Source organism: Oncorhynchus mykiss, chromosome 8 (genome assembly GCF_057628025.1).
Source record: "Oncorhynchus mykiss isolate SJ-2025 chromosome 8, ASM5762802v1, whole genome shotgun sequence".
NCBI classification, from domain to species: domain Eukaryota; kingdom Metazoa; phylum Chordata; class Actinopteri; order Salmoniformes; family Salmonidae; genus Oncorhynchus; species Oncorhynchus mykiss.
This window is the reverse complement of record NC_143029.1, coordinates 6,088,204-6,116,072: the sequence shown is the minus strand read 5'-3', so window position 1 is coordinate 6,116,072 and position 27,869 is coordinate 6,088,204. Positions and strand designations below refer to the sequence as shown.

Sequence of the window (27,869 nt, the reverse complement as noted above, 5' to 3'; positions counted from 1 at the left end):
TCGTGCTGCCTGCATGGCACACACAGACACACACACACCCTTAACAGCCCCCCCCCCCCCCCCCCCTCCCTGCTCTCAAACCCTGATAGGCTGCCAGGGCTAGATGCTGGCACTCCTCTGGACCAATAGCAGAGCCCGGTGGTGATGTCATGGGGTAGTAGAGGGGCTGTTGCTGATGCTGCCGCTAGTCTGTATCCAAGGAACAAGACTGACAGAGAGAGAGACAGCCTGATAACCCGGACCTACCCCACCAACCCCATCTACCACAATCAACTCAGCCCTGCTCCAGAGGAGGGTAAGGAAAAACACGCCTCTCCTGAACATAACACAGAGAGACATCAAGGAGGTAGACCGTTATCTGGGGGTAGTACCACTAATATTAAATGGGATGTTACTAAAGGATGTAGTGTAGTAGCTGTTGGCTGTACTGGAAAACGATGCAACAACTGTCGTCTAGGAACGCTGTGTCCTCTCTCTCTCCATGTTCTGTCTGTCTGTAATCAGGTACTCTCTCTCTCCATGTTCTGTCTGTCTGTAATCAGGTACTCTCTCTCTCTCTCCATGTTCTGTCTGTCTGTAATCAGGTACTCTCTCTCTCCATGTTGTGTCTGTCTGTAATCAGGTACTCTCTCTCTCTCTCCATGTTGTGTCTGTCTGTCTGTCTGTCTGTCTGTCTGTCTGTCTGTCTGTCTGTCTGTCTGTCTGTCTATCTGCTGTCTGTAATCAGGTACTCTCTCTCTCTCCATGTTGTGTCTGTCTGTAATCAGGTACTCTCTCTCTCTCTCCATGTTGTGTCTGTCTGTAATCAGGTACTCTCTCTCTCTCTCCATGTTGTGTCTGTCAGTAATCAGGTACTCTCTCCATGTTGTGTCTGTCTGTCTGTCTGTCTGTCTGTCTGTCTGTCTGTCTATCTGTCTGTCTGTAATCAGGTACTCTCTCTCTCTCCATGTTGTGTCTGTCTGTTTGTCTGTCTGTCTGTCAGTAATCAGGTACTCTCTCTTTCCACGTTGTGTCTGTCTGTCTGTCTGTAATCAGGTACACTCTCTCTCCACGTTGTGTCTGTCTGTCTGTCAGTAATCAGGTACTCTCGCTCTCCATGTTGTGTCTGTCTGTCTGTCAGTAATCAGGTACTCTCTCTCTCCATGTTGTGTCCCTCTGTCTGTCAGTAATCAGGTACTCTCTCTTTCCACGTTGTGTCTGTCTGTAATCAGGTACACTCTCTCTCCACGTTGTGTCTGTCTGTCTGTCAGTAATCAGGTACTCTCTCTCCATGTTGTGTCTGTCTGTCTGTCTGTAATCAGGTACTCTCTCTCTCACGTTGTGTCCCTCTGTCTGTCAGTAATCAGGTACTCTCTCTCCATGTTGTGTCCCTCTGTCTGTCAGTAATCAGGTACTCTCTCTCTCTCTATGTTGTGTCTGTCTGTCAGTAATCAGGTACTCTCTCTCTCCACGTTGTGTCCCTCTGTCTGTCAGTAATCAGGTACTCTCTCTCTCTCTATGTTGTGTCCGTCTGTCAGTAATAACGTATCCTATCCTCAGCGTTGTCTGTCTCTGTGTTCGCAGTATGTATGACAACAGGCAGGGTCTCTGTCTGTCTGTCTGGCTGTGAGAACAGGATCACATAAGATTCATCATTCAGGTATTTACCTAGATCCTCGTGACCATGCGTTCCAAAAACAGCACTTTCAGCTGAACGATACTCTGTGTATATTCACGTCGTTGGACATCAGCTTCCGAGCACTGGATTCACTCTGGGTGGGTGTGTTTTGGGATGAGCGGTGCTGACTGGACATTAGGTAATAGGATAAGGAAAGGAGGAGACGGGGGGGGGGGGATGATAGAGGGGAAGTGAGGACAGAGAGAGAGAGAGAGAGAGAGAGAGAGAGAGAGAGAGAGAGAGAGAGAGAGAGAGAGAGAGAGAGAAGAGAGAGAGAGAGAGAGAGAGAGAGAGAGAGAGAGAGAAGAGAGAGAGAGAGAGAGAGAGAGAGAGAGAAGAGAGAGAGAGAGAGAGAGAGAGAGAGAGAGAGAGAGAGAGAGAGAGAGAGAGACAGAGAGAGAGAGAGAGAGAGAGAGAGAGAGAGAGAGAGAATATGGATAGTAGGCTTTATTTAGAAAAGTAGCATAGATCTACTGACACGCTGATGACAGCAAGAGAGGAAGACAGACAGACAGACGAGAGGAAGACAGACAGACAGACGAGAGGAAGACAGACAGACAGACAGACAGACAGAGGAGAGGAAGACAGACAGAGGAGAGAATGCAGACTTCCCTGTCTTCTTTATTGACAAACAAGAAGTGAACAGCTTACCATGCATAATGTTTCTATCGACCAGCCTCTCGGGTGACAGAGTGTGGGCAGGGCACCACTGGTCTCTAGAGGTATCATGTCACAGTGGAGAGAGAGCTGTGACACAGCGGTCTGGACAGTCACAGTGGAGAGAGAGCTGTGACACAGCGGTCTGGACAGTCACAGTGGAGAGAGAGCTGTGACACACAGATAAGGACAGTCACAGTGGTCTGGACAGGAGGCTGTTGGAAATACACTATTTGCACAGAGTTGTGCTTATTTCTGCTTTGATTGGCAATTTTTTTAATAACCAATCATTTATTTTTACACCAAATACTAACATACACATACAAACAACAATTTACAGACGCACACAAACAACGACGACATCTCATCTGCCCAGACTCGCATGCTCCCACCCCCATCCCTCGTGCCTGGCCACACCCCTATCCCTAGTGCCTGGCCACACCCCCATCCCTAGTGCCTGGCCACACCCCCATCCCTAGTGCCTGGCCACACCCCTATCCCTAGTGCCTGGCCACACCCCCATCCCTAGTGCCTGGCCACACCCACAGCCCTAGTGCCTGGCCACACCCCCATCTCTAGTGCCTGGCCACACCCACATCCCTAGTGCCTGGCCACACCCCCATCTCTAGTGCCTGGCCACACCCCCATCCCTAGTGCCTGGCCACACCCACATCTCTAGTGCCTGGCCACACCCACAGGCCTAGTGCCTGGCCACACCCCCATTTCTAGTGCCTGGCCACACCCACATCTCTAGTGCCTGGCCACACCCACATCTCTAGTGCCTGGCCACACCCCCATCCCTAGTGCCTGGCCACACCCCCATCCCTAGTGCCTGGCCACACCCCCATCCCTAGTGCCTTTGTTATTGTTTTCCACATGGTCTTAAATTGTAAAAAAAAAAATGTATAAATGTATCTTGGTTGCCCATGCTATTTCAATAAGAAATCATTTAATGGCGGATTGATTTATTCCCAAGTTTTTAGTATGTGTTTTTTCAAGATGAGTGATGAGAAATGAATTATCCAGCCCATTTTGTATATCACTACGGCCCCATACGCCGTGTCTTGAAATATGCAGGCAGACGGATTATAGGTAAGTTTACATTATAATATTTCTGCTAGACACATTTTCTGCTCCGCCCATAATTCTTGGACTTCATCGCGTTCCCAGAAAGCATAGATTATTGAGTCGTTGTTAGTTTTACAGTTAAGACATGACTCTGCCGTTGTGCAGTAGAATTTGGGGGAATTTTGTCGTTGTTTTTTCGCTTATCAACCTACACACAATACTCCACAATGGTTTTATAAATGTTTGCAAATGTATAAAAACAAACAGACATTTCACATTTACATAAGTATTCAGACCCTTTACTCAGTACTTTGTTGAAGGACCTTTGGCAGCGATTACAGCATTGAGTCTTCTTCTACAAGCTTGCACACCTGTATTTGGGGAGTTTCTCCCATTCTTCTCTGCAGATCCTCTCAAGCTCTGTCAGGTTGGACAGCTATTTTCAGGTCTCTCTAGAGATGTTTCATCGGGTTCAAGTCCGGGCTCTGGCTGGGCCATTCAAGGACATTCAGAGACTTGTCCCGAATCCTCACCTGCACTGGCTTGGCTGTGTGCTTAGGGTCGTTGGAAGGTCCCGAAACCCAGTCTGAGGTCCTGAGTGCTCTGGAGCAGGTTTTCATCAAGGACCTCTCTGTACTTTGCTTAGTTCATCTTTCCCTCATTTCTGACTAGTATCCCAGTCCCTGCTGTTGAAAAACATCCCCACAGCATGATGCTGCCACCACCATGCTTCACCATAGAGATGCTGCCACCACCATGCTTCACCGTAGAGATGATGCCAGGTTTCTTCCAGATGTGGCATTCAGGCCAAATAGTTCAAACTTGGTTTCATCATACCAGAGAATCTTATTTCTCATGGTCTGTCCTTTAGGTGCCTTTTGGCAAACTCCAAGCAGGCTTTCAGATGCTTCCGTCTGGCCACTCTACCATAAAGGCCTGATTGGTGGAGTACAGCAGAGATGATTGTCCTTCTGGAAGGTTCTCCCATCTACACAGAGGAACTCTGGAGCTCTGTCAGAGTGACCATCGGGTTCTTGGTCACCTCCCAGACCTTTCTCCCCAGAGTGCTCAGTTTGGCCGGCGGCCAGCTCTAGGAAGAGTCTTGGTGCTTCCAAACTTCTTCCATTTAAGAATGATGGAGGCCACTGTGTTCTTGGGGACCTTTAATGCTGCAGAAATCTTTTGGTATCCTTCCCCAGATCTGTGCCTCGACACAATCCTGTCTCGGAGCTCTACGGACAATTCCTTCGACCTCATGGCTTAGTTTTTGCTGTGTGCCTTTCCAAATCATGTCCAATCAATTGAAGGTACTACAAGTGGACTCCAATGAAGTTGTAGAAACTTCTCAAGGATGATTAATGGAAACAGGAAGCACCTGAGCTCAATTTCAAGTCTCATAGCAAAGGGTCTAAATACTTATGTAAATAAGGTATTTCTGTTTTTTATTTTAATACATTTGCAAACTTTTCTTAAAACACAGTTTTGCTTTGGCATTATGGGGTATTGTGTGTAGATTGATGAAGATTTTTATTTTATTTAATCAATTTTAGAATAAGGCTGTAACGTAACAAAATGTGGAAAAGGGGAGGGGTCTGAATACTTTCCAAATGCGCTGGACATTTTCATGGAAGCTTATAAAATCGTAATTAATCACATTGTTGTTTTTAATTACCGCATTTTGTACCTTTGTCTTTTAAATTATAACTGGTTTAGCGTGTATTTGTTTCGTGAGAGATGCGAGATATTTACCAGGTTTATTTGCCATTAAGTACTATGCTAGTCAGTATGTTAGTCAAGGAGGACTTGGAATTATGAGTTAGCCTGACTAATTGTTAGTCAGGAGGACTTGGAGTTAGGAGTTTGGAGTTAGCCTGACTAAGGGTTAGTCAGGAGGACTTGGAGTTATGAGTTAGCCTGGCTAAGGGTTAGTCAGGAGGACTTGGAGTTAGGAGTTAGCCTGACTAAGGGTTAGTCAGGAGGACTTGGAGTTAGGAGTTAGCCTGACTAAGGGTTAGTCAGGAGGACTTGGAGTTATGAGTTAGCCTGACTAAGGGTTAGTCAGGAGGACTTGGAGTTAGGAGTTAGCCTGACTAAGGGTTAGTCAGGAGGACTTGGAGTTATGAGTTAGGAGTTAGGAGTTAGGAGTTAGCCTGACTAAGGGTTAGTCAGGAGGACTTGGAGTTATGAGTTAGCCTGACTAAGGGTTAGTCAGGAGGACTTGGAGTTAGGAGTTAGCCTGACTAAGGGTTAGTCAGGAGGACTTGGAGTTAGGAGTTAGCCTGACTAAGGGTTAGTCAGGAGGACTTGGAGTTATGAGTTAGCCTGACTAAGGGTTAGTCAGGAGGACTTGGAGTTATGAGTTAGCCTGACTAAGGGTTAGTCAGGAGGACTTGGAGTTATGAGTTAGGAGTTAGGAGTTAGGAGTTAGCCTGACTAAGGGTTAGTCAGGAGGATTTGGAGTTAGGAGTTAGGAGTTAGGAGTTAGCCTGACTAAGGGTTAGTCAGGAGGATTTGGAGTTAGGAGTTAGCCTGACTAAGGGTTAGTCAGGAGGACTTGGAGTTAGGAGTTAGGAGTTAGGAGTTAGGAGTTAGGAGTTAGCCTGACTAATACGGGACGGTTTAACCCTTTTCGATCCAAGAACTGGCCCTAAAATGAATAGTATTAGGAGCCTGAAGAAGAAACTACCCAGACGTCAATTCAACGTCTATTCCAGGTTGGTGAAATGACGTGGTGTGTGCCCAGTTGGTAGTAGTGTTAGGCCCCTGAAGAAGAAAGTCATGTAAGAACAGATTTTGGTAATATTTTGCATTAGTTCAGTGTTGAGGAGCCCATCTGAGGAAGGGTGGAGACAGAGAGAGCAGCTGGTGGAGAGATCTGGAGGGAGAAGGACTGCCACCCCTCCTTCCCTCTCCCTCTCCACCTCTCTCAGTCTCTCTTTTTCTCTGTCTCTCTCTTTTTCCATCTCTTGCCCTCTCTCTCTCTCTCTCTCTCTCTCTCTCTCTCTCTCTCTCTCTCTCTCTCATTTTCTCTCTCATCTGAATGCACTCTGCAGTTCTCCACGTGTCACGACTGTGATTTATCACACAGTCACACTGGTACAGGTTATAGTGCGTAGCAGTAAGGTTAACCTGAACGACTTATATCACAAACATCAGGATTATCAGATACCCTCTCTTCAAAACTAACACTTTTTTTATTACCATTCACAGATTTGTCTATTTCCTCATTAAGACTTCAAGCACCAGTCTCTTGAACATAGCGTGACCCTGGGTGATATATTTTAATAATCATTCTTATAAAGTAAAATCTCATTGAAGCCCTCTTTGTCTACAGGAACAGCATTGACCTGAGCTCAACACAGTGGAATCATGACCCTAGCAGGTAAGCACTTATCTTCATATACAATACACAATACCTTCATAAAACCCTAGATGTACCTCCAACAAAAGGCCATTAATGCTGACAGGAGACATCAAACATACGTTTGTATACTTGTTTTATGTAATACAACACACTATTAGTCTAGCCCTAGCCAGAGGCCGTAGTTGGGTGTTGGCTAGGTTTACACTGTCAGAGACACACTGCACTGTACAGTGGACTACAGTGGCTTGCAAAAGTATTCATCCGCCTTGGCATTTTTCCTATTTTATTGCCTTATAACCTGGAAGTAAATAGATTTGTTTTGGGGGGGGGGTTATCAAACAAGAAATTAGACAAAGAAAACTGAAAACTTGAGCGTGCATAACTATTCACCCTCCCAAAGTCAATACTTTGTAGAGCCACCTTTTGCAGCAATTACAGCTGCAAGTCTCTTGGGGTATGTCTCTATAAGCTTGGCACATCTAGCCACTGGGATTTTTGCCGATTCTTCAAGGCAAAACTGCTCCAGCTCCTTCAAGTTGGTTGGGTTCCACTGATGTACAACAATCTTTAAGTCATACCACAGATTCTCAACTGGATTTAGGTCTGGGCTTTGACTAGGCCATTCCAAGACATTTAAATGTTTCCCCTTAAACCACTTGAGTGTTGCTTTAGCAGTATGCTTAGGGTCCTTGTCCGGCTGGAAGGTGGACCTCCGTCTCAGTCTCAAATCTCTGGAAGACTCAAGAATTTCCTTGTATTTAGCGCCATCCAGCACCATGCTTCACTGTGAGGATGGTGTTCTCGAGGTGTTGGGTTTGCGCCAGACATAGCGTTTTCCTTGATGGCCAAAAAGCTCAATTTTAGTCTCATCTGACTTCTTTTGCTTCATTTTTTTCTTTAAGCAAGGGCTTTTTTTCTGGCCATTCTTCCGTAAAGCCCTGCTCTGTGGAGTGTACGGCTTAACATGGTCCTATGGACGGATACTCCAATCTCTGCTGTGGAGCTTTGCAGCTCATTCAGGGTCTCTTTGTTGGGTGGCCCTCTCTTGACAGGTTTGTTGTGGTGCCATATTCTTTCCAGTTTTTTTTATAATGGATTTAATGATGCTCCGTGGGATGTCCCAGAACTCGACACAACTCGAAGGGTACCAAAAAAAGTCTGCAGCATTGAAGTTCCCCAATAACACAGTGTCTCTTAAATGGAAGAAGTTTGGAACCAACAAGACTCCCTAAAGCTGTCCGCATAGCCAAACTGAGCAATCAGGGGAGAAAGGCCTTGGTCAGGGAGGTGACCAAGAACCCGATGGTCACTGACAGAACTCCATGAATGTCGTTAAGTGGCCCAGCCAGAGCCCAGACTTGAACCCGATCGAACATCTCTGGAGAGACCTGAAAATAGCTGTGCAGCAACTCTCCCCATCCAACCTGACAGCGCTTGAGTGGATCTGCGGAGAATAACAGGAGAAACTCCCCAAATACAGGTGTGCCAAGCTTGTAGCGTCATACCCAAGACGACTCGATGCTGTAATCACTACCAAAGGTGTTTCAACAAAGTGCTGAGTAAAGGGTCTAAATACTGATGTAAAATGTGATATTTCACAGTTCTATTTTTTAATACATTTGTAAAATGTAAAATTTCAACAACAAAAAAAAATCCTTTTCATTATTGTGTATAGATTGATGAGGGGGGAGAAACAACGTAATCAATTTTAGAATAAGGCTGTATGTAAAGTAATTTTAGAATAAGGCTGTATGTAAAGTCATTTTAGAATAATAACAATATGTAAAGTAATTTTAGAATAATAACAATATGTAAAGTAATTTTAGAATAATAACAATATGTAAAGTAATTTTAGAATAAGGCTGTATGTAAAGTCATTTTAGAATAATAACAATATGTAAAGTAATTTTAGAATAATAACAATATGTAAAGTAATTTTAGAATAAGGCTGTATGTAAAGTCATTTTAGAATAATAACAATATGTAAAGTCATTTTAGAATAATAACAATATGTAAAGTCATTTTAGAATAAGGCTGTATGTAAAGTAATTTTAGAATAAGGCTGTATGTAAAGCAATTTTAGAATAAGGCTGTATGTAAAGTAATTTTAGAATAAGGCTGTATGTAAAGTAATTTTAGAATAAGGCTGTATGTAAAGTCATTTTAGAATAAGGCTGTATGTAAAGTAATTTTAGAATAAGGCTGTATGTAAAGTAATTTTAGAATAATAATAAAATGTAAAGTAACAAAATGTGGGAAAAGTAAAAGGGTCTGAATAATTTCTGAAGGCCCTGCATTTATCTGTGATCAGAGAGGAGATGAAGGCCCTGCATTTATCTGTGATCAGAGAGGAGATGAAGGCACTGTATATATATAGCTAACTACATGTGTGTTTCCCATGCAGCGTACAGAGAGAAGTTGAAAGAGCTCCCCCTGGTGTCTCTGTTCTGCTCCTGCATCAACCCTCAGACCATCGACTGTAAACCCACGTACAAAGCAGAAGGTAAAACAACACGTTCTTAAAGTTAATTTATAAGTTCTACCTTGTACTTCCTGACGTTTCATACATTAGTACAACATATTCAGGTAGAAACGAAATAGAAAAGAAGAAGCATTGAAGAAAGAAATCCATTTGCAGAATATGTAGAAACATGTGAGCTAGGTAGTTGTCTAAAGGTTGTGTTTTAAAGCTCCTGTCCCATCCCCAGATGCGGTGGATCTGGGCTGGTGTGTGATAAAGGACGTGGAGGTGATAGAGTTGAACAAGCGTTCTTCGGGCCAGGCCTTCGAGGTCATCCTGAAGCCTCCGTCATTTGATGGCGTCCCAGAGTTCAACGCTACCATGCCCCAACGCAGAGAACTCTCCATGGAGGAGATCCAGAAGAAACTAGAGGCTGCAGAGGAGAGGAGGAAGGTGAGGAGGACAGGGAGGGGGAGAGGAGGAAGGTGAGGAGGACAGGGAGGAGAGGAGACACTAGGAGAAAGGGAGGAAAGGAGAGGAGGAAGGTAGGGAGGAGAGGAGGAAGGTGAGGAGGGTATGGAGGAGAGGAGGAAGGTGAGGAGGACAGGGAGGAGAGGAGAGGAGGAAGGTGAGGAGGACAGGGAGGAGAGGAGAGGAGGAAGGTGAGGAGGACAGGGAGGAGAGGAGACACTAGGAGAAAGGGAGGAAAGGAGAGGAGGAAGGTAGGGAGGAGAGGAGGAAGGTGAGGAGGGTATGGAGGAGAGGAGGAAGGTGAGGAGGACAGGGAGGAGAGGAGAGAAGGAAGGTGAGGAGGACAGGGAGGAGAGGAGAGGAGGAAGGTGAGGAGGACAGGGAGGAGAGGAGAGGAGGAAGGTGAGGAGGACAGGGAGGAGGTGAGGAGGACAGGGAGGAGTAGAGATGCATGCATACACACACTAACCATAGCAATAGAGGAGAGGAGACACTAGGAGACAGGGAGGAGTAGAGATACATACACACACTAACCATAGCGATGGAGGAGAGGAGACACTAGGAGACAGGGAGGAGTAGAGATACATACACACACTAACCATAGCGATGGAGGAGAGGAGACACTAGGAGACAGGGAGGAGTAGAGATACATACACACTAACCATAGCGATGGAGGACTCTCAAAAGCCCGTTTTTAGCATGGGCAGCGCCATTGAGGACTTTCACCAATTTGAAGCGGGACTTCCTATTGGTTAAGGAAGGTTCCGTTTATTTACTAATTCATAGAAGTAGAAGAAGAACATTGACTTCTTCAAAATGGAGATGGTCCTCAATAGCGCTGCCCATGATCTCAGGCGCCATAATGGGACAGATGTTGCATCCTCTAAGTATCTCTATGGCACAAACACACACCTGTCTGTATCCTGACACCACTACTCACACCACCCTCTAGTGCCAAGAGGCTGAGCTGCGGAAGCACCTGGCAGAGAAGAGAGAGCACGAGAGAGAGGTGATTCAGAAGGCCTTAGAGGAGAACAATAACTTCATCAAGAACTCCAAGGAGAAGCTGGAGCAGAAGATGGAGGCCAACAAGGAGAACAGAGAGGCTCTACTGGCGGCCATGTTGGAACGACTGCAGGAGAAGGTGATGTTTCGCCACGGTCGTGCTCTTTCTCTTTATTCTCTCTTCAGTCAGTCTGTCTGTCTGTCTGTCTGTCTGTCTGTCTGTCTGTCTGTCTGTCTGTCTGTCTGTCTGTCTGTCTGTTCTCCTTATTTATTTATCTTGAGTTTCTCTCTCTGGTCTCTTTCTAGTCTCTCTCTCTCTCTCTAGTCTCCCTCCCTCTATTTTATTTACAGTGCCTTGAAAAAGTATTTGCTCCCTTTCTGATTTTCTCTATTTTTGCATATTTTAAACACTGAATGTTATCAGATCTTCAACCAAAACCTAATATTAGATAAAGGGAACCTGAGTTTACAAATAACAATAGCTCTCTCATCGTCACTCACATCCTACCATATCTTTGTCTGTACATTATGCCTTGAATCTATTCTATCGCTCCCAGAAACCTGCTCCTTTTACTCTCTGTTCCGAACGTACTAGACAACCAGTTCTTATAGCCTTTAGGCATACCCTTCCAACTTCTCCTCTGTTCCTCTGGTGATGTAGAGGTTAATCCAGGCCCTGTAGTGCCTAGCTCCACTCCCATTCCCCAGGCGCTCTCATTTGTTGACTTCTGTAACTGTACAAGCCTTGGTTTCATGCATGTTAACATTAGAAGCCTCCTCCCTAAATTTGTTTTATTCACTGCCTTAGCACACTCTGCCAACCCGGATGTTGGAGTTGCACACCACACTCTGCGGAGTTGCAATCTACTGCAGAGATAGCCTGCAGAGTTCTGTCTTACTATCCAGGTCTGTGCCCAAACAATTTGAGCTTCTACTTTTAAAAATCCACCTTGCCATAAACATGTCTCTCACCGTTATTGCTTGCTATAGACCACCTTCTGCCCCCAGCTGTGCCCTGGACACCATATGTGAACTGATTGCCCCCCATCTATCTTCAGAGCTCGTGCTGTTAGGTGACCTAAACTGGAACATGCTTAACACCCCGGCCATCCTACAATCTAAGTGTGATTGCCCTCAATCTCACACAAATTATCAATGAACCTACCAGGTACAACCCCAAATGTGTAACCATGGGCACCCTCATAGATATCATCCTAACCAATCTGCCCTCCAAATATACCTCTGCCTTCGTCAACCAGGATATCAGCAATCACTGCCTCATTGCCTGCATCCGTAATGGGTCTGCGGTCAAATGACCACCCCTCATCACTGTCAAACGCTCCCTAAAACACTTCAGTGAGCAGGCCTTTCTAATCGACCTGACCGGGGTATCCTTAGAAAAAGCCAGGAAGGATATTGACCTCATTCTGTCTGTAGAGGATGCCTGGATGTTCTTTAAAAGTGCTTTCCTCACCATCTTAAATAAGCATGCCCCGTTCAAAACATTTAGAACCAGGAACAGATATAGCCCTTGGTTCACTCCAGACCTGTTTGCCCTTGACCAGCACAAAAACATCCTGTGGCGTTCTGCATTAGCATCGAATAGCCCCAGCGATATGCAACTTTTCAGAGAAGTTAGGAACCAATATACACAGGCATTTAGGAAAGCAAAGGCTAGCTTTTTCAAACAGAAATTTGCGCCCTTTAGCACAAACTCAAAAAAGTTCTGGGTACGCTGTAAAGTCCATGGAGAATCAGAGCATCTCCTCCCAGCTGCCCACTGCACTGAGGCTAGGAAATATTGTCACCAACGATAAATCAGCGATAATTGAGAATTTCAATAAGCATTTTTCTACGGCTGGCCATGCTTCCCACCTGGCTACCCCTACCCCGGTCAACAGTCCTGCACCAACCACAGCAACTTTCCCAAGCCTCCCCATTTCTCCTTCACCCATATCCAGATAGCTGATGTTCTGAAAGAGCGGCAAAATCTGGACCCCGACAAATCAGCTGGGCTAGATAATCTGGACCCTCGCTTTCAAAAACGATTTGCAGAAATGGTTGCAACCCCTATCACTAGCCTGTTCAACCTCTCTTTCGTATCTTCTGAGAACCCCAAAGATTGGAAAGCTGCCGCGGTCATCCCCCTCTTCAAAAGGGGAGACACTCTAGACCCAAACTGCTACAGACCTATATCTATCCTGCCCTGCCTTTCGAAGGTCTTCGAAAGCCAAGATAACAAACAGATCACCGACCATTTCAAATCCCACCGTACCTTCTCCACTATGCAATCTGGTTTCCGAGCTGGTCATGGGTGCACCTCAGCCATGCTCAAGGTCCTAAACCATATCATAACCGCCATCGATAAGAGACAATACTGTGCAGTTGTATTCATTCATTGACCTGGCCAAGGCTTTCGACTCTGTCAATCATCACATTCTTATTGGCAGACTCAACATCCTTGGTTTGTCAAATGACTGCCTCGCCTGGTTCACGAACTACTTCTCAGAGATCAGTGTGTCAAATCGGAGGGCCTGTTGTCCGGACTTCTGGCAGTCTCTATGTGGATAACACAGGGTTCAATCCTCGGGTTGACTTTTTTCTCTGTATACATCAATGATGTCACTCTTGCTGCTGGTGATTCTCTGATCCACCTCTACACAGACGACACCATTCTGTATACTTCTGGCCCTTCTTTGGACACTGTGTTAACAAACCTCCAGACGAGGGTAGCCTACTTCTCGTTTTTGCCCCATATGAAATGACAGCAGGCTACCAGTAGCCTTCAATGCCATACAACTCTCCTTCCGTGGCCTCCAACTGCTCTTAAATGCAAGTAAAACTAAATGCATGCTCTTCAACTAATCGCTGCCCGCACCTGCCCGCCCGTCCAGCATCACTACTCTGGACGGTTCTGACTTAGAATATGTGAACAACTACAAATACCTAGGTGTCTGGTTAGACTGTAAACTCTCCTTCCAGACTCACATTAAGCATCTCCAATTCAAAATTAAATCTAGAATCGGGTTCCTATTTCGCAACAAAGCATCCTTCACTCATGCTGCCAAACATACCCTCGTAAAACTGACTATCCTACCGATCCTTGACTTCGGTGATGTCATTTACAAAATAGCCTCCAACACTCTACTCAGCAAATTGGATGCAGTCTATCACAGTGCCATCCGTTTTGTCACCAAAACCCCATATGCTACCCACCACTGCGACCTGTATGCTCTCGTTGGCTGGCTCTCGCTGCATATTCGTCGCCAAACCAACTGGCTCCAGGTCATCTAAAAGTCTTTGCTAGGTAAAGCCCCGCCTTATCTCAGCTCATTGGTCACCATAGCAGCACCCACCCATAGCACACGCTCCAGCAGGTATATCTCACTGGTCACCCCCAAAGCCAATTCCGAACTGCAAACATCACTGAAGCTGGAGACTCATATCTCCCTCACTAACTTTAAGCACCAGCTGTCAGAGCAGCTCACAGATCACTGCACCTGTACATAGCCCATCGGTAAATAGCCCATCCAACTACCTCATCCCCATACTGTTATTTATTTTATTTATTTTGCTCCTTTGCACCCCAGCATCTCTACCTGCACACTCATCTTCTGCACATCTATCACTCCAGTATTTAATGCTATATTGTAATTATTTTACCACCATGGCCTGTTTATTGCCTTACCTCCCTTATCACACCTCATTTGCACACACTGTATATTGACTTTTTATTTTATATTATTGACTGTATGTTTGTTTATTCTGTGTAACTCTGTGTTGTTGTTTGTGTCGCACTGCTTTGCTTTATCTTGACCAGGTCACAGTTGTAAATGAGAACTTGTTCTCAACTAGCCTACCTGGTTAAAGGAAGGTGAAATTAATTTATATATCTTTTTTTAAAATATGCAAAAATAGTGAAAATTAGAAAGGGGGGGCGGGTCACTTTCATTTGTCCAATAGGAGCTCTTGGTTTATTTATCAAACTCTTTCTTTCATCTCCCTCTCTCTTCCACTTACCAGTCTCTCTAAATTAGAATTTTTTACACTTTCAAAAAACATTTGAATTAATGAATATTATCAAGACACGTAACATAATTTTTGTTTCTGTCAGATCATTTCCATGTTGATTGAGGAGCTTTTGTTTTATGCTGTTTTTCCGTCTGGGTTTTACCCAATTAATGCTAATAGATTCCTGAATGTAAATATTGTTGTTGTTGTTTTCCTGTGTGGCAGGACAAGCATGCAGAAGAGGTGAGGAAAAAGGTACTAGCCTTGGCAGATGTGGTGGATCTGGGCTGGTGTGTGATAAAGGACGTGGAGGTGATAGAGTTGAACAAGCGTTCGTCGGGCCAGGCCTTCGAGGTCATCCTGAAGCCTCCGTCATTTGATGGCGTCCCAGAGCTCAACGTTACCATGCCCCAACGCAGGGAACTCTCCATGGAGGAGATCCAGAAGAAACTAGATGCTGCAGAGGAGAGGAGGAAGGTGAGGAGGACAGGGAGGAGAGGAGAGTAGGAAGGTGAGGAGGACAGGGAGGAGAGGAGGAAGGTGAGGAGGACAGGGAGGAGAGGAGGAAGGTGAGGAGGACAGGGAGGAGAGGAGAGTAGGAAGGTGAGGAGGACAGGGAGGAGAGGAGAGGAGGAAGGTGAGGAGGACAGGGAGGAGAGGAGGAAGGTGAGGAGGAGAGGGAGGAGGAGAGGAGGAAGGAGAGGACGACAGAGAGGAGGAGAGGAGGAAGGTGAGGAGGACAGGGAGGAGAGGAGAGGAAGAAGGTGAGGAGGACAGGGAGGAGAGGAGAGGAGGAAGGTGAGGAGGACAGGGAGGGGGAGATGAGACACTAGGAGACAGGGAGGAGGTAGAGGAGACACTAGGAGACAGGGAGGAGGTAGAGGAGACACTAGGAGACAGGTAGGAGGAGAGGAGACACTAGGAGACAGGGAGGAGGAGAGGAGACAGGGAGGAGGAGAGGAGACAGGAGACAGGGAGGAGGTAGAGGAGACACTAGGAGATGGGGAGGAGGTAGAGGAGACACACTAGGAGACAGAGAGGAGGAGCGGAGACAGGGAGGAGGAGAGGAGACACTAGGAGACAGGGAGGAGGTAGAGGAGAAGAGGAAGATGAGGAGGAAGATGAGGCAGGGAAGACACACACACACATAATCATGCACGTACACTCAATACGCATAATCACACTCACCATAATCCATGTCTGTTTGTATCCTGCTCCTGATACTCTCCTCACACCGCCCTCTAGTGTCAGGAGGCTGAGTTGCTGAAGCACCTGGCAGAGAAGAGAGAGCACGAGAGAGAGGTGATTCAGAAGGCCTTAGAGGAGAACAACAACTTCATCAAGAACGCCAAGGAGAAGCTGGAGCAGAAGATGGAGGCCAACAAAGAGAACAGAGAGGCTCTACTGGCGGCCATGTTGGAACGACTGCAGGAGAAGGTGATGCTTTCTTTCTCTCGAGTTTCTTTCTCTTTCCCTCTAGTCACGCTCTCTGTCTCTCTCTCTAGTCTCTTCTCTAGGAGAAGTAACGTTTACCTCTCCTTTCTTATTCTTGAGTTTATCTCTCTCCCTCCCGTCTCTATCGCTCTCTATTTCAATATATCTCTATATCTTTCTTCTAACTCTCTTTAATCTCCCTCCCTCTTTAATCTCCCTCTCTCTTTAGTCTCCCTCTCTCTTTAATCTCCCTCTCTCTTTAATCTCCCTCTCTCTTTAGTCTCCCTCTCTCTTTAGTCTCCCTCTCTTTAGTCTCCCTCTCGCTTTAATCTCCGTCTCTCTTTTGTATCGCTCTCTCTTTAGTCTCCCTCTCTCTTTAATCTCCCTCTCTCTTTAGTCTCCATCTCTCTTTAATCTCCATCTCTCTTTAATCTCCCCCTCTCTTTAGTCTCCCTCTCTCTTTAGTCTCCCTCTCTCTTTAATCTCCCTCTCTCTTTAGTATCGCTCTCTCTTTAGTCTCCCTCTCTCTTTAATCTCCCTCTCTCTTTAGTCTCCATCTCTCTTTAATCTCCCTCTCTCTTTAGTCTCCCTCTCTCTTTAATCTCCCTCTCTCTTTAATCTCCCTCTCTCTTTAGTCTCCCTCTCTCTTTAGTTTCCCTCTCTCTTTAGTCTCCCTCTCTCTTTAATCTCCCTCTCTCTTTAATCTCCCTCTCTCTTTAGTATCGCTCTCTCTTTAGTCTCCCTCTCTCTTTAATCTCCCTCTCTCTTTAGTCTCCATCTCTCTTTAATCTCCCTCTCTCTTTAGTGTCGCTCTCTCTTTAGTCTTCCTCTCTCTTTAATCTCCCTCTCTCTTTAATCTCCCTCTCTCTTTAGTCTCCCTCTCTCTTTAATCTCCCTCTCTCTTTAGTCTCCCTCTCTCTTTAGTCTCCCTCTCTCTTTAATCTCCCTCTCTCTTTAGTCTCCATCTCTCTTTAATCTCCCTCTCTCTTTAGTATCGCTCTCTCTTTAGTCTCCCTCTCTCTTTAATCTCCCTCTCTCTTTAGTCTCCCTCTCTCTTTAATCTCCCTCTCTCTTTAATCTCCCTCTCTCTTTAGTCTCCCTCTCTCTTTAATCTCCCTCTCTCTTTAATCTCCCTCTCTCTTTAGTATCCCTCTCTCTTTAATCTCCCTCTCTCTTTAGTATCCCTCTCTCTTTAGTCTCCCTCTCTCTTTAGTCTCCCTCTCTCTTTAGTCTCCCTCGCACAATAGGCACTCTTGCTCTTTAATCTCCCTTTCTCTTTGACCTTCCTCTTTCCCTCTTTAATCTCCCTCTTACTTTAGTCTCCTCTCTCTTTAGTCTCTCTCTCTCTAGTCTCTCTTTCTCTCTCTTTTTAATCTCCCTCTGTCTTTAGTCTCCCTCTTTAATCTCTCTCTCTCTCTCTTTAGTCTCCCTCTCTCTTTAATATCCATCTCTCTTTAGTCTCGCTCTCTCTTTAATTTCCCTCTCTCTTTAGTCTCCCTCTCTCTTTAATTTCCCTCTCTCTTTAATTTCTCTCTCTCTTTAGTCTCTCTCTCTCTTTAGTCTCCCTCTCTCTTTAGTTTCCATCTCTCTTTAGTCTCCCTCCCTCTTTAATTTCCCTGTCTTTAATTGCCCTCACTCTTTAGTCTCCATCTGTCTTTAATTTCCTCTTTCCCTCTTTAGTCTTTCTCTCTTTAGTCTCCTCTCTCTTTAGTCTTGTCTCACTTTAATCCTAGTCTCTCTAGTGTCTCTCTCTCCTAGTCTCTAGTGTCTCTCTCTCCTAGTCTAGTGTCTCTCTCTCCTAGTCTCTCTAGTGTTTCTCTCTCCTAGTCTCTCTAGTGTCTCTCTCTCCTAGTCTAGTGTCTCTCTCTCCTAGTCTTTCTAGTGTCTCTCTCTCCTAGTCTAGTGGCTCTCTCTCCTAGTCTCTCTAGTGTCTCTCTCTCCTAGTCTAGTGGCTCTCTCTCCTAGTCTCTCTAGTGTATCTCTCTCCTAGTCTAGTGTCTCTCTCTCCTAGTCTCTCTAGTGTCTCTCTCTCCTAGTCTAGTGTCTCTCTCTCCTAGTCTCTCTAGTGTCTCTCTCTCCTAGTCTTTCTAGTGTCTCTCTTTCCTAGTCTCTCTAGTGTCTCTCTCTCCTAGTCTAGTGTCTCTCTCTCCTAGTCTCTCTAGAGTCTCTCTCTCCTAGTCTCTCTAGTGTCTCTCTCTCCTAGTCTCTATAGTGTCTCTCTCTCCGAGTCTAGTGTCTCTCTCTCCTAGTCTCTCTCTCCTAGTCTTTCTAGTGTCTCTCTTTCCTAGTCTCTCTAGTGTCTCTCTCTCCTAGTCTAGTGTCTCTCTCTCCTAGTCTCTCTAGAGTCTCTCTCTCCTAGTCTCTCTAGTGTCTCTCTCTCCTAGTCTCTATAGTGTCTCTCTCTCCGAGTCTAGTGTCTCTCTCTCCTAGTCTAGTGTCTCTCTCTCCTAGTCTCTCTAGTGTCTATCTCTCCTAGTCTCTCTAGTGTCTCTCTCTCCTAGTCTAGTGTCTCTCTCTCCTAGTCTCTCTAGTGTCTCTCTCTCCTAGTCTCTCTAGTGTCTCTCTCTCCTAGTCTCTATAGTGTCTCTCTCTCCTAGTCTCTCTAGTGTCTCTCTCTCCTAGTCTAGTGTCTCTCTCTCCTAGTCTCTCTAGTGTCTCTCTCTCCTAGTCTCTCTAGTGTCTCTCTCTCCTAGTCTCTCTAGTGTCTCTCTCTCCTAGTCTCTCTAGTGTCTCTCTCTCTCCTAGTCTAGTGTCTCTCTCTCCTAGTCTCTCTAGTGTCTCTCTATCCTAGTCTCTCTAGTGTCTCTCTCTCCTAGTCTAGTGTCTCTCTCTCCTAGTAGTTCTCTCTTTAGTCTCCTCTCTCTTTAGTCTTGTCTCACTTTAATCCTAGTCTCTCTAGTGTCTCTCTCTCCTAGTCTCTAGTGTCTCTCTCTCCTAGTCTAGTGTCTCTCTCTCCTAGTCTCTCTAGTGTTTCTCTCTCCTAGTCTCTCTAGTGTCTCTCTCTCCTAGTCTAGTGTCTCTCTCTCCTAGTCTTTCTAGTGTCTCTCTCTCCTAGTCTAGTGGCTCTCTCTCCTAGTCTCTCTAGTGTCTCTCTCTCCTAGTCTAGTGGCTCTCTCTCCTAGTCTCTCTAGTGTATCTCTCTCCTAGTCTAGTGTCTCTCTCTCCTAGTCTCTCTAGTGTCTCTCTCTCCTAGTCTAGTGTCTCTCTCTCCTAGTCTCTCTAGTGTCTCTCTCTCCTAGTCTTTCTAGTGTCTCTCTTTCCTAGTCTCTCTAGTGTCTCTCTCTCCTAGTCTAGTGTCTCTCTCTCCTAGTCTCTCTAGAGTCTCTCTCTCCTAGTCTCTCTAGTGTCTCTCTCTCCTAGTCTCTATAGTGTCTCTCTCTCCGAGTCTAGTGTCTCTCTCTCCTAGTCTCTCTCTCCTAGTCTTTCTAGTGTCTCTCTTTCCTAGTCTCTCTAGTGTCTCTCTCTCCTAGTCTAGTGTCTCTCTCTCCTAGTCTCTCTAGAGTCTCTCTCTCCTAGTCTCTCTAGTGTCTCTCTCTCCTAGTCTCTATAGTGTCTCTCTCTCCGAGTCTAGTGTCTCTCTCTCCTAGTCTAGTGTCTCTCTCTCCTAGTCTCTCTAGTGTCTATCTCTCCTAGTCTCTCTAGTGTCTCTCTCTCCTAGTCTAGTGTCTCTCTCTCCTAGTCTCTCTAGTGTCTCTCTCTCCTAGTCTCTCTAGTGTCTCTCTCTCCTAGTCTCTATAGTGTCTCTCTCTCCTAGTCTCTCTAGTGTCTCTCTCTCCTAGTCTAGTGTCTCTCTCTCCTAGTCTCTCTAGTGTCTCTCTCTCCTAGTCTCTCTAGTGTCTCTCTCTCCTAGTCTCTCTAGTGTCTCTCTCTCCTAGTCTCTCTAGTGTCTCTCTCTCTCCTAGTCTAGTGTCTCTCTCTCCTAGTCTCTCTAGTGTCTCTCTATCCTAGTCTCTCTAGTGTCTCTCTCTCCTAGTCTAGTGTCTCTCTCTCCTAGTATTTCTAGTGTCTCTCTATCTTACTCTCTTTCTGTCTCCCTTTAGTTAATCTATTCTAACTCTCTAAAAAATTTGCATCACCACAAATTCTCATCTAGCGTATATTCCTCCTGTATAAAATCTCAAACCTCATAATTATACAGACACAACTCATTCTGGTGTCTAGCTTGTCCAAGTTTTTGTCTGGTCATTCCCATGTTGAGTATCTCTCTTGAGAACCTCTGGAGATATTTGTTTTAGTCTGTTCATATCTGGGTTTTACCGACTTAATGCTAATAGATTCCTAAATGTAAATATTGTTGTTGTTGTTTTCCATGTGGCAGAATAAACACGGCGAAGAGGTGAGGAAGAAAAAAAGAAGTGAAGGAGGAAGCCAGCTGGAAGACGAGTGGAGCGAGGGAGTGGGTTTTGTGAGTCCATAAAAAAAAAACAGACCTGAAAACAAGCCAATCTGAACTATGAACACGGGAGTCAATGTTCATGTTAATAATGTATTCGGTAACGAATTGGAACAAGTGTACAAAACTAAACAGGGATTCCACAACACACAACAAAAACATTGTGATGAAGTAAAAGAGACAAGGATGTGTCTGGCTGGCAATGTAAGGTGCACCAGGGTGTGAGTGGATCTGGGTGTGAATGGATGTTTTAATGACGATGTTAATTATGTGGGGACAGACAGAGTGAATCTGGCGTTTGTGCTGGAACACAGTGGAGTGGTAGGTTATCAATATGGTGCCTCAGTCAGCGCCGAAACATACAGTAGCACACCCTCAGAGCCCACTATCCCACTAGCTGACTGAACACACCCTCAGAGCCCACTATCGCAGAGCTGACTGAACACACCCTCAGAGCCCACTATCCCACTAGCTGACTGAACACACCCTCAGAGCCCACTATCACAGAGCTGACTGAACACACCCTCAGAGCCCACTATCCCAGAGCTGACTGAACACACCCTCAGAGCCCACTATCCCACTAGCTGAATTAACACACCCTCAGAGCCCACTATCGCAGAGCTGACTGAACACACCCTCAGAGCCCACTATCCCAGAGCTGACTGAACACACCCTCAGAGCCCACTATCCCAGAGCTGACTGAACACACCCTCAGAGCCCACTATCCCAGAGCTGTCTGAACACACCCTCAGAGCCCACTATCCCAGAGCTGACTGAACACACCCTCAGAGCCCACTATCCCAGAGCTGACTAAACACACCCTCAGAGCCCACTATCCCAGAGCTGACTGAACACACCCTCAGAGCCCACTATCCCAGAGCTGACTGAACACACCCTCAGAGCCCACTATCCCAGAGCTGACTGAACACACCCTCAGACCCCACTATCCCACTAGCTGACTAAAACACCCTCAGAGCCCACTATCCCAGAGCTGACTGAACACACCCTCAGAGCCCACTATCCCACTAGCTGACTGAACACACCCTCGGAGCCCACTATCCCACTAGCTGACTAAACAACATCCACACTCTGTATCTCACTTGCAGGCGCCTGCAACACATCAAAATGATTTATAGTGTAGATACGTTTCTCCCTACAGCTTTATCGGGATGCTGTAACCAGCTCATGCACCATTTTGAATTTACCGGGGAACACTGTCAATGATAAATCATTTGTGTATATCAGACAAAAGATTGGATTGTGTCATTGGAAAAGGCTAAATATGTCTCAAATACACTCAAATAATTTTAGCAAATGTATTAAAAAGGACATACAGAAATATCTAATTTACGTAAGTATTCAAAACAGTCAATAAATGTTTGAATCCACTTTGGCATCGCTTATAGCTGTGAGTCTCTTTGTGTAAGTCTCTAAGAACTTTGCACACCTGGATTGTACAATACTTGCACAAATTCTTCAATCTCTGTCAAGTTGGTTGTTGATCATTGCTAGACAGCCATTTTCAAGTCTTGCCATAGATTTTCAAGCCAAGTTAAGTCCAAAATGTAACTAGGCCACTCAGGAACATTCGCTGTCTTCTTGGTGACTCCAGTGTAGATTTGGCCTTGTGTTTTAAGTTATTGTCCTCCTGAAAGGTGAATTAATCTCCCAGTGACTGGTGGAAAGCAGACTGAACCAGGTTTTCATCTTGGATTTTGCCTGTGCCATTACAGTCATTTTTGATCCTGAAAAACTCCTCAGTCCTTAACGATTACAAGCATACCCATAACATGATGTAGCCACCACTATACTTGGAAATATGGAGAGTAGTACTCAGTGATGTGTTCTAGTGGATTTGACCCAAAACAGAACACTTTGTATTCAAGACAAAAAGTTAATTGCTTTGCCACATTTGTTTGCAGTATTACTTTAGTACCTTGTTGCAAACAGGATGCATGTTTTGGAATATTTAAATTCTGTACAGTCTCCCTTGCCACTCTGTCAATTAGGTTAGTATTGGGGAGTAACTACAATGCTGTTTATTCATCCTAAATGTTCTTGTATCACAGCCATTAAACTCTGTAACTGTTTTAAAGTCCCCATTGGCCTCATGGTGAAATCCCTGAGAGGTTTCCTTCCTCTCTGGCAACTGAGTTAGGAAGGATGCCTGTATCTTTGTAGTGACTGGGTGTATTGATACACCATCCAAAGTGTTGTTGTTTTTTACCCATCTACCAATAGGTGCCCTTCGCGAGGCATTGGAAAACCTCCCTGGTCTTTGTGGTTGAATCTGTGTTTGAAATGCACTGCTTGTGGGGTACAGAGATGAGATAGTCATTACAAAAATCATGTTAAACACTATTATTGAACACAGAGGGAGTCCATGCAACTTATTATGTGACTTAAGCATATTCTTTTTACTCCAGAACGTATTTAGGCTTGCCATAACTTGGAGCGGCAGGTAGCCTAGTGGTTAGAGCGTTGGGCCAGTAACTGAAAGGTTGCTTGATCAAATCCCTGAGCTGACAAGGTACAAATCTGTCGTTCTACCCCTGAACAAGATAGTTAACCCACTGTAGGCTGTCCTTGTAAATAAGAATTTGTTCTTAACTGACTTGCCTAGTTAAATTATTAAAAAAATAAATAATAATAATTAAGTAACAAAGGGGTTGAATACTTGACATAAGACATTTCAACTTTTCTGAAAGTTTTGAATTAATTTGTACAATTTCTAAAAACATAATTCCACTGTTTAGGACAGTGACACAAAATCTCAATTTAATCGATGTTTGTTTTGGGGGGGGGGGGGGATTCAGTTCATTTGCATGGCAAAGAGGGACTTTGAAATGAATTGCAATTCATCTGATCACTCTTCATAACATGCTGGAGTATATACAAATTGCCATCATACAAACTGAAGCAGCAGACTTTGTGAAATGTCATATTTGTGTCATTCTCAAAACGTTTGGCCACGACAGTACATAATGTCCTACCTTTTACCAGAGCCCTATGGGGGTCTGGGTCAAAGGGGGTCTGGGTCAATGGGGGTCAGGGTCAATGGGGGTCTGGACCTATGGGAGTCTGGGTCAAAGGGGGTCTGGGTCAATGGGGGTCTGGGTCAATGGGGGTCTGTGTCAATGGGGGTCTGGACCTATGGGGTCTGGGTCAATGGGGATCTGGACCTATGGGGTCTGGGTCAATGGGGGTCTGGACCTATGGGGTCTGGGTCAAAAGGAATGCAATACATAGGGAATAGGGTGCTCAGACTTCATTGTGGCATTGTGGGAAATGTGTGCCCTGTATTGCGGGGGAATGTGAACATTTTACTTGCTATGTCTTTATGTGTGTTGACTGAAGTCACAGCTCTATCTATGTCTTTATGTGTGTTGACTGAACTCACAGCTCTATGTCTTTATGTGTGTTGACTGAACTCACAGCTCTATGTCTTTATGTGTGTTGACTGAACTCACAGCTCTATGTCTTTATGTGTGTTGACTGAACTCACAGCTCTATGTCTTTATGTGTGTTGACTGAACTCACAGCTCTATGTCTTTATGTGTGTTGACTGAACTCACAGCTCTATGTCTTTATGTGTGTTGACTGAACTCACAGCTCTATGTCTTTATGTGTGTTGACTGAACTCACAGCTCTATGTCTTTATGTGTGTTGACTGAACTCACAGCTCTATGTCTTTATGTGTGTTGACTGAACTCACAGCTCTATGTCTTTATGTGTGTTGACTGAACTCACAGCTCTATGTCTTTATGTGTGTTGACTGAACTCACAGCTCCAGGTGATCTCTCTTCTCTGTCACTCTGTTGTTTACATGTTGATCATTTAGCAGACACTCTTATCCAGAGTGACTTGCATAATAAATACTAATAACACATTTAGAACAAAATAATATAATTTATTCAGAAACACATTGAGTGGTAAGTGTTCATTCTACTACAAACTAGGGTCAATATTTAGTCACAGGCTACATATCGTATGGACATTCCTACACAATAAGAATATTTGAATGAAAAAAATGAATGGTTTACATTGACATTTTATTCTTGTGCAACTTAACGTTAATGATGTCACTGTCGCTTATATAAACAGGTATAATTTAACGAGTCTTTTAAAGGAATACTTCGGCATTTTGGCAATGATAGCAGATACCCCTAGACTTCGCCATTGTGCTAACGCTAGTTCACAAAACTACCTCTAACTTCCTTCGTAATAAACACAGAGACATTAGAATGGTATCCACGATTTCATCTGACTCTGGGGAAGTAGAAAAAGGGCATCATTGCCAAAATCCCGAAGTATCCCTTTAAATAAACAAGTCATTTAAATGAACTAAAACACGGTAGGAAAGTATGAACAGAGAATGTGAACCCTGCCGTTGACCTCAGACGTTTCCAGGTAGACTATATGTCAAGAGGTCAGATACATCACTTTGTCCATTTCCGCGGGTCAACATCAAAGCCAAAGACGAAAACATCAACGTCCATTATTCCCTTCTAAGACATCTACATTACAGCCATGCTACACTCTACAGAGTTAGGGTCCATTTCAATCCATTCAGGAAATGTACAAAATAATCAGAAATCCATTTTCCATGGAAACTTTTTTATATTTAAAAGAATTTTGAAATGATTTTCCTTGGATTAGGAGTTCTCTTATTATCACTGTTTCTGAGGGAAAATGCTGGGTCTCACACAGGTACAGCCCACATTTACACTCTCACTGTCCAGTTTGTAGAAATAACCCTTGTTCTTCCTCCCCTTCTTCCTCCTCCTCCCTCCACTGCTGCCCTTCTCTCCCTGAACCCTGCAAAAAAAGTCCCCAAAGGTCAGACATCCCTGAACCCTGCAAAAAAAGTCCCCAAAGGTCGGACAACTGATTCAGATATATTAATTATAACATTTACATTTTAAAAAAAAATATATATATACATTTATCACCCTTTTATTTCTCAAGCAAAAGTGAATATCAACTTAATTCAATTCAATACCTGCAATGTATCCTCTGAGGAGCGATTTAAGATAAGGGAAGTCAGTTATGAGCATCTTAATCGTAATAATATCATAGCATGTCCAAAGATTACCTGCGGAGCACCAAGGTCTGATGGAGTATGGGTTTGGACTCCAACCCCATGTCCTCTTCTCCGTCTGGGGTCAGACAGCCAGACCTCTGGCACTGAGCCTGGGAGATATGTTGAGGGACCCGGGTCTCATCGTATGTGTCGCTGGTTAGGGAGAGCGGGCGGAATAGGGGGGTGGGGAGGGGGATAGATAGAGAGAGAGAGACCTGTTATTCGTCACCTAAAGAAAGAACTCGTAATGTGTATATCATCGAGACACAAAATGCCACAAAACACATTTAATAATATATATATATATATGGAAAACCATTCTATTTCCGTTAAACTTGTCATTTATGTAAAAAAAAATAGTTATGAACACATCACATCCATGTCCAACAGTGGCTGTACTATAACAAAGTCACCTGTATGTCCACGGAGAGAGAGACCTGGTGGCTTTATGAAGGACAGGGAAGACAGCGGTCTTCAGGTTAGGATCCATAACTAAACCTACAGTCATTACTCTCCGTCCAAAGACCTCGACTGGGCCGGAGCCATTGGCTGCCTTCCGTTTGGTCTTCTGGCTTTTCTTATGTCCATCCAGTGACATGATCAGACCCAGCACCAGTAAACCTCTGAAGACCTGACCAACACGACAGAGCTTCAATACCCGTTCACCTATATCTATAATAACACTTGTAAAATGGTGATCATTTAGTAACGAACAGCACATAAAGTTGTCGTGATACAAAGGCTGGTTTACACAGACAACCCAATTCTGATCTTTTGCCTAATTATTGGAAAGACCAATTAGAGGAAAAAGATCAGAATTGGGCTGCCTGTGAAAAACGCAGACAAACAAAGTCTAAATTAAATGTCAAAATCAAAATGAATTGACAGAAAAATGTCCCCTATCCCCACCCTTACCTGATATCCCAACAGGCAAAACTGTACATAGAGAAATAGTCCTATTCGTAACAAGGAGTTAAAGAACAGTTGAGACTCACCATGACCAGATGCATATCTCTCTCTCTCTCTCTCTCGCTCTGTCTATCTGTCTCTGTCTGTCTCTCTCTCTCGCTCTCTCTGCTGTCTGTCTGTCTCTTCAGAGGGAAACGTTGCTGTGACAGAATGTTTCAAGTTGCCTTTGTTCTAGAAGCAGGGTTCCAATGCTGTACGTATTTCCGGTGACTGTCGTCGATCAACAGATAACACACTTAGATCAAAAATATTGATGATGTAAGTTAGATTTTTTATTTTTTATCCCAGAGATAGTATCAAGATGTTTCAGAGCATATGTAATGACATGCAAAACCATAGAATATCTATTAAGTATTAATTAATAACCAAGGTTGGGGTCAATTCCATTTTAATTCCAGTCAAATCAGGAGCTACACTGAAATTCCAAAATCTGATGGTTTTTCAATTAGCAAAAAAAATGTTCACTGGAATTTGGTGAACATCCTGAATAGACTGGAATTGAAATGGAATTGATCCCAACCTTGGTTGTTAATACAGTGGGTTTGAGAGAATCATATCAGCAGGAACACATATCAACATAAACCTCAGGTTGTGACCTTTAACTCAGGAAGTCAACATATAACTCTGTTTAATGGTAGTATGCTACAGAATCCCATATAACTCTGTATACTGGTAGTGTGCTACAGAATCCCATTTAACTCTGTATACTGGTAGTGTGCTACAGAATCCCATCCTTTTTACCATTTATCACCAGAACAATCTGACAGTGACACCCGTTGTGCCTACTACAACTCCTTCTCTACATCCTCTCGTTGGCCTTACCTCTTTTTTTTCTCTCTCTCTCTCTCTCTCTCTCTTTTTCTCTCCATTTCCTAACGTTGTTTCATTTTACTTGACCTTGTTTTGACTTACTGTAATCTCAACGTTAGAAAAAAAAAAAAAAAACCCAATGAGTGGCTAGACCCCAGTCGTTCTCCTGTTGTTATAAAACCCTAACCCTTGTCAGCTAACTGAAACATGCGTATCAAAGCTCTGAAAACTGATGACCTAGGTGACATACATACTGAACAGACAAATGCCTACGTCCAGGGGTTAGAAAGGTGTGAACAGGGAGTTTTCTAGGAGTGATTTGCTGTGCTGATATTTACAGTAAATCTTTAGTAGGTCAGTCATGATCAGTCAGAAATAGAGGAAGGACTAAAAACAAACAAAAAAATAACCCTGATAAAATAGACTGTGTCTGTCAAATGTGTATAAGATGTATAAATTGAAGGTAAAAGCAGAAGTGTTTATTAG

General features: G+C 44.4%; 2 protein-coding genes across 4 annotated transcripts; one reads left to right on the top strand and one right to left on the bottom strand.

The window, feature by feature from the left end:
- The first annotated feature begins 87 nt into the window (after positions 1-87).
- LOC110529170 (stathmin-4) lies at positions 88-22,619 on the top strand. 3 transcript variants are annotated; one of them, XM_036984624.2, is made up of 8 exons: positions 88-295; positions 6,717-6,764; positions 9,151-9,249; positions 9,455-9,660; positions 10,631-10,822; positions 14,920-15,171; positions 15,940-16,131; positions 20,447-22,619. In XM_036984624.2, exons 2-8 carry the CDS (start codon positions 6,752-6,754, stop codon positions 20,543-20,545), a joined length of 1,053 nt encoding a protein of 350 aa, XP_036840519.2. In that variant the 5' UTR covers positions 88-295; positions 6,717-6,751; the 3' UTR covers positions 20,546-22,619. The 3 variants fall into 3 exon arrangements, with proteins under 3 accessions (XP_036840519.2, XP_090098588.1, XP_090098587.1); XM_090242462.1 differs by lacking the exons at positions 14,920-15,171; positions 15,940-16,131 and having other exon boundaries at positions 90-295; XM_090242461.1 differs by lacking the exons at positions 10,631-10,822; positions 14,920-15,171 and having other exon boundaries at positions 107-295.
- A 1,791-nt stretch (positions 22,620-24,410) lies between these two features.
- il17a/f3 (interleukin 17a/f3) lies at positions 24,411-26,711 on the bottom strand. The gene is made up of 4 exons (XM_021611415.3): positions 26,600-26,711; positions 26,018-26,235; positions 25,617-25,757; positions 24,411-25,339 (listed from the first exon to the last, which is right to left on the bottom strand). The coding sequence occupies exons 1-4, from the start codon at positions 26,612-26,614 to the stop codon at positions 25,195-25,197; spliced, it is 519 nt and encodes a 172-aa protein (XP_021467090.3). The 5' UTR covers positions 26,615-26,711; the 3' UTR covers positions 24,411-25,194.
- Between the last annotated feature and the right edge of the window lie 1,158 nt (positions 26,712-27,869).

Excerpts from the sequence above, each read along its gene's own strand:
- LOC110529170 (XM_036984624.2), top strand. Across the intron at positions 9,250-9,454 it reads ACCCACGTACAAAGCAGAAG|ATGCGGTGGATCTGGGCTGG; the intron begins GTAAAACAACAC and ends TCCCATCCCCAG. Across the intron at positions 15,172-15,939 it reads CTGCAGAGGAGAGGAGGAAG|TGTCAGGAGGCTGAGTTGCT; the intron begins GTGAGGAGGACA and ends ACCGCCCTCTAG.
- il17a/f3 (XM_021611415.3), bottom strand. Across the intron at positions 25,758-26,017 it reads CTCTCTCCGTGGACATACAG|CGACACATACGATGAGACCC; the intron begins GTGACTTTGTTA and ends CTCCCTAACCAG. Across the intron at positions 25,340-25,616 it reads CAGACCTTGGTGCTCCGCAG|GGTTCAGGGAGAGAAGGGCA; the intron begins GTAATCTTTGGA and ends CTTTTTTTGCAG.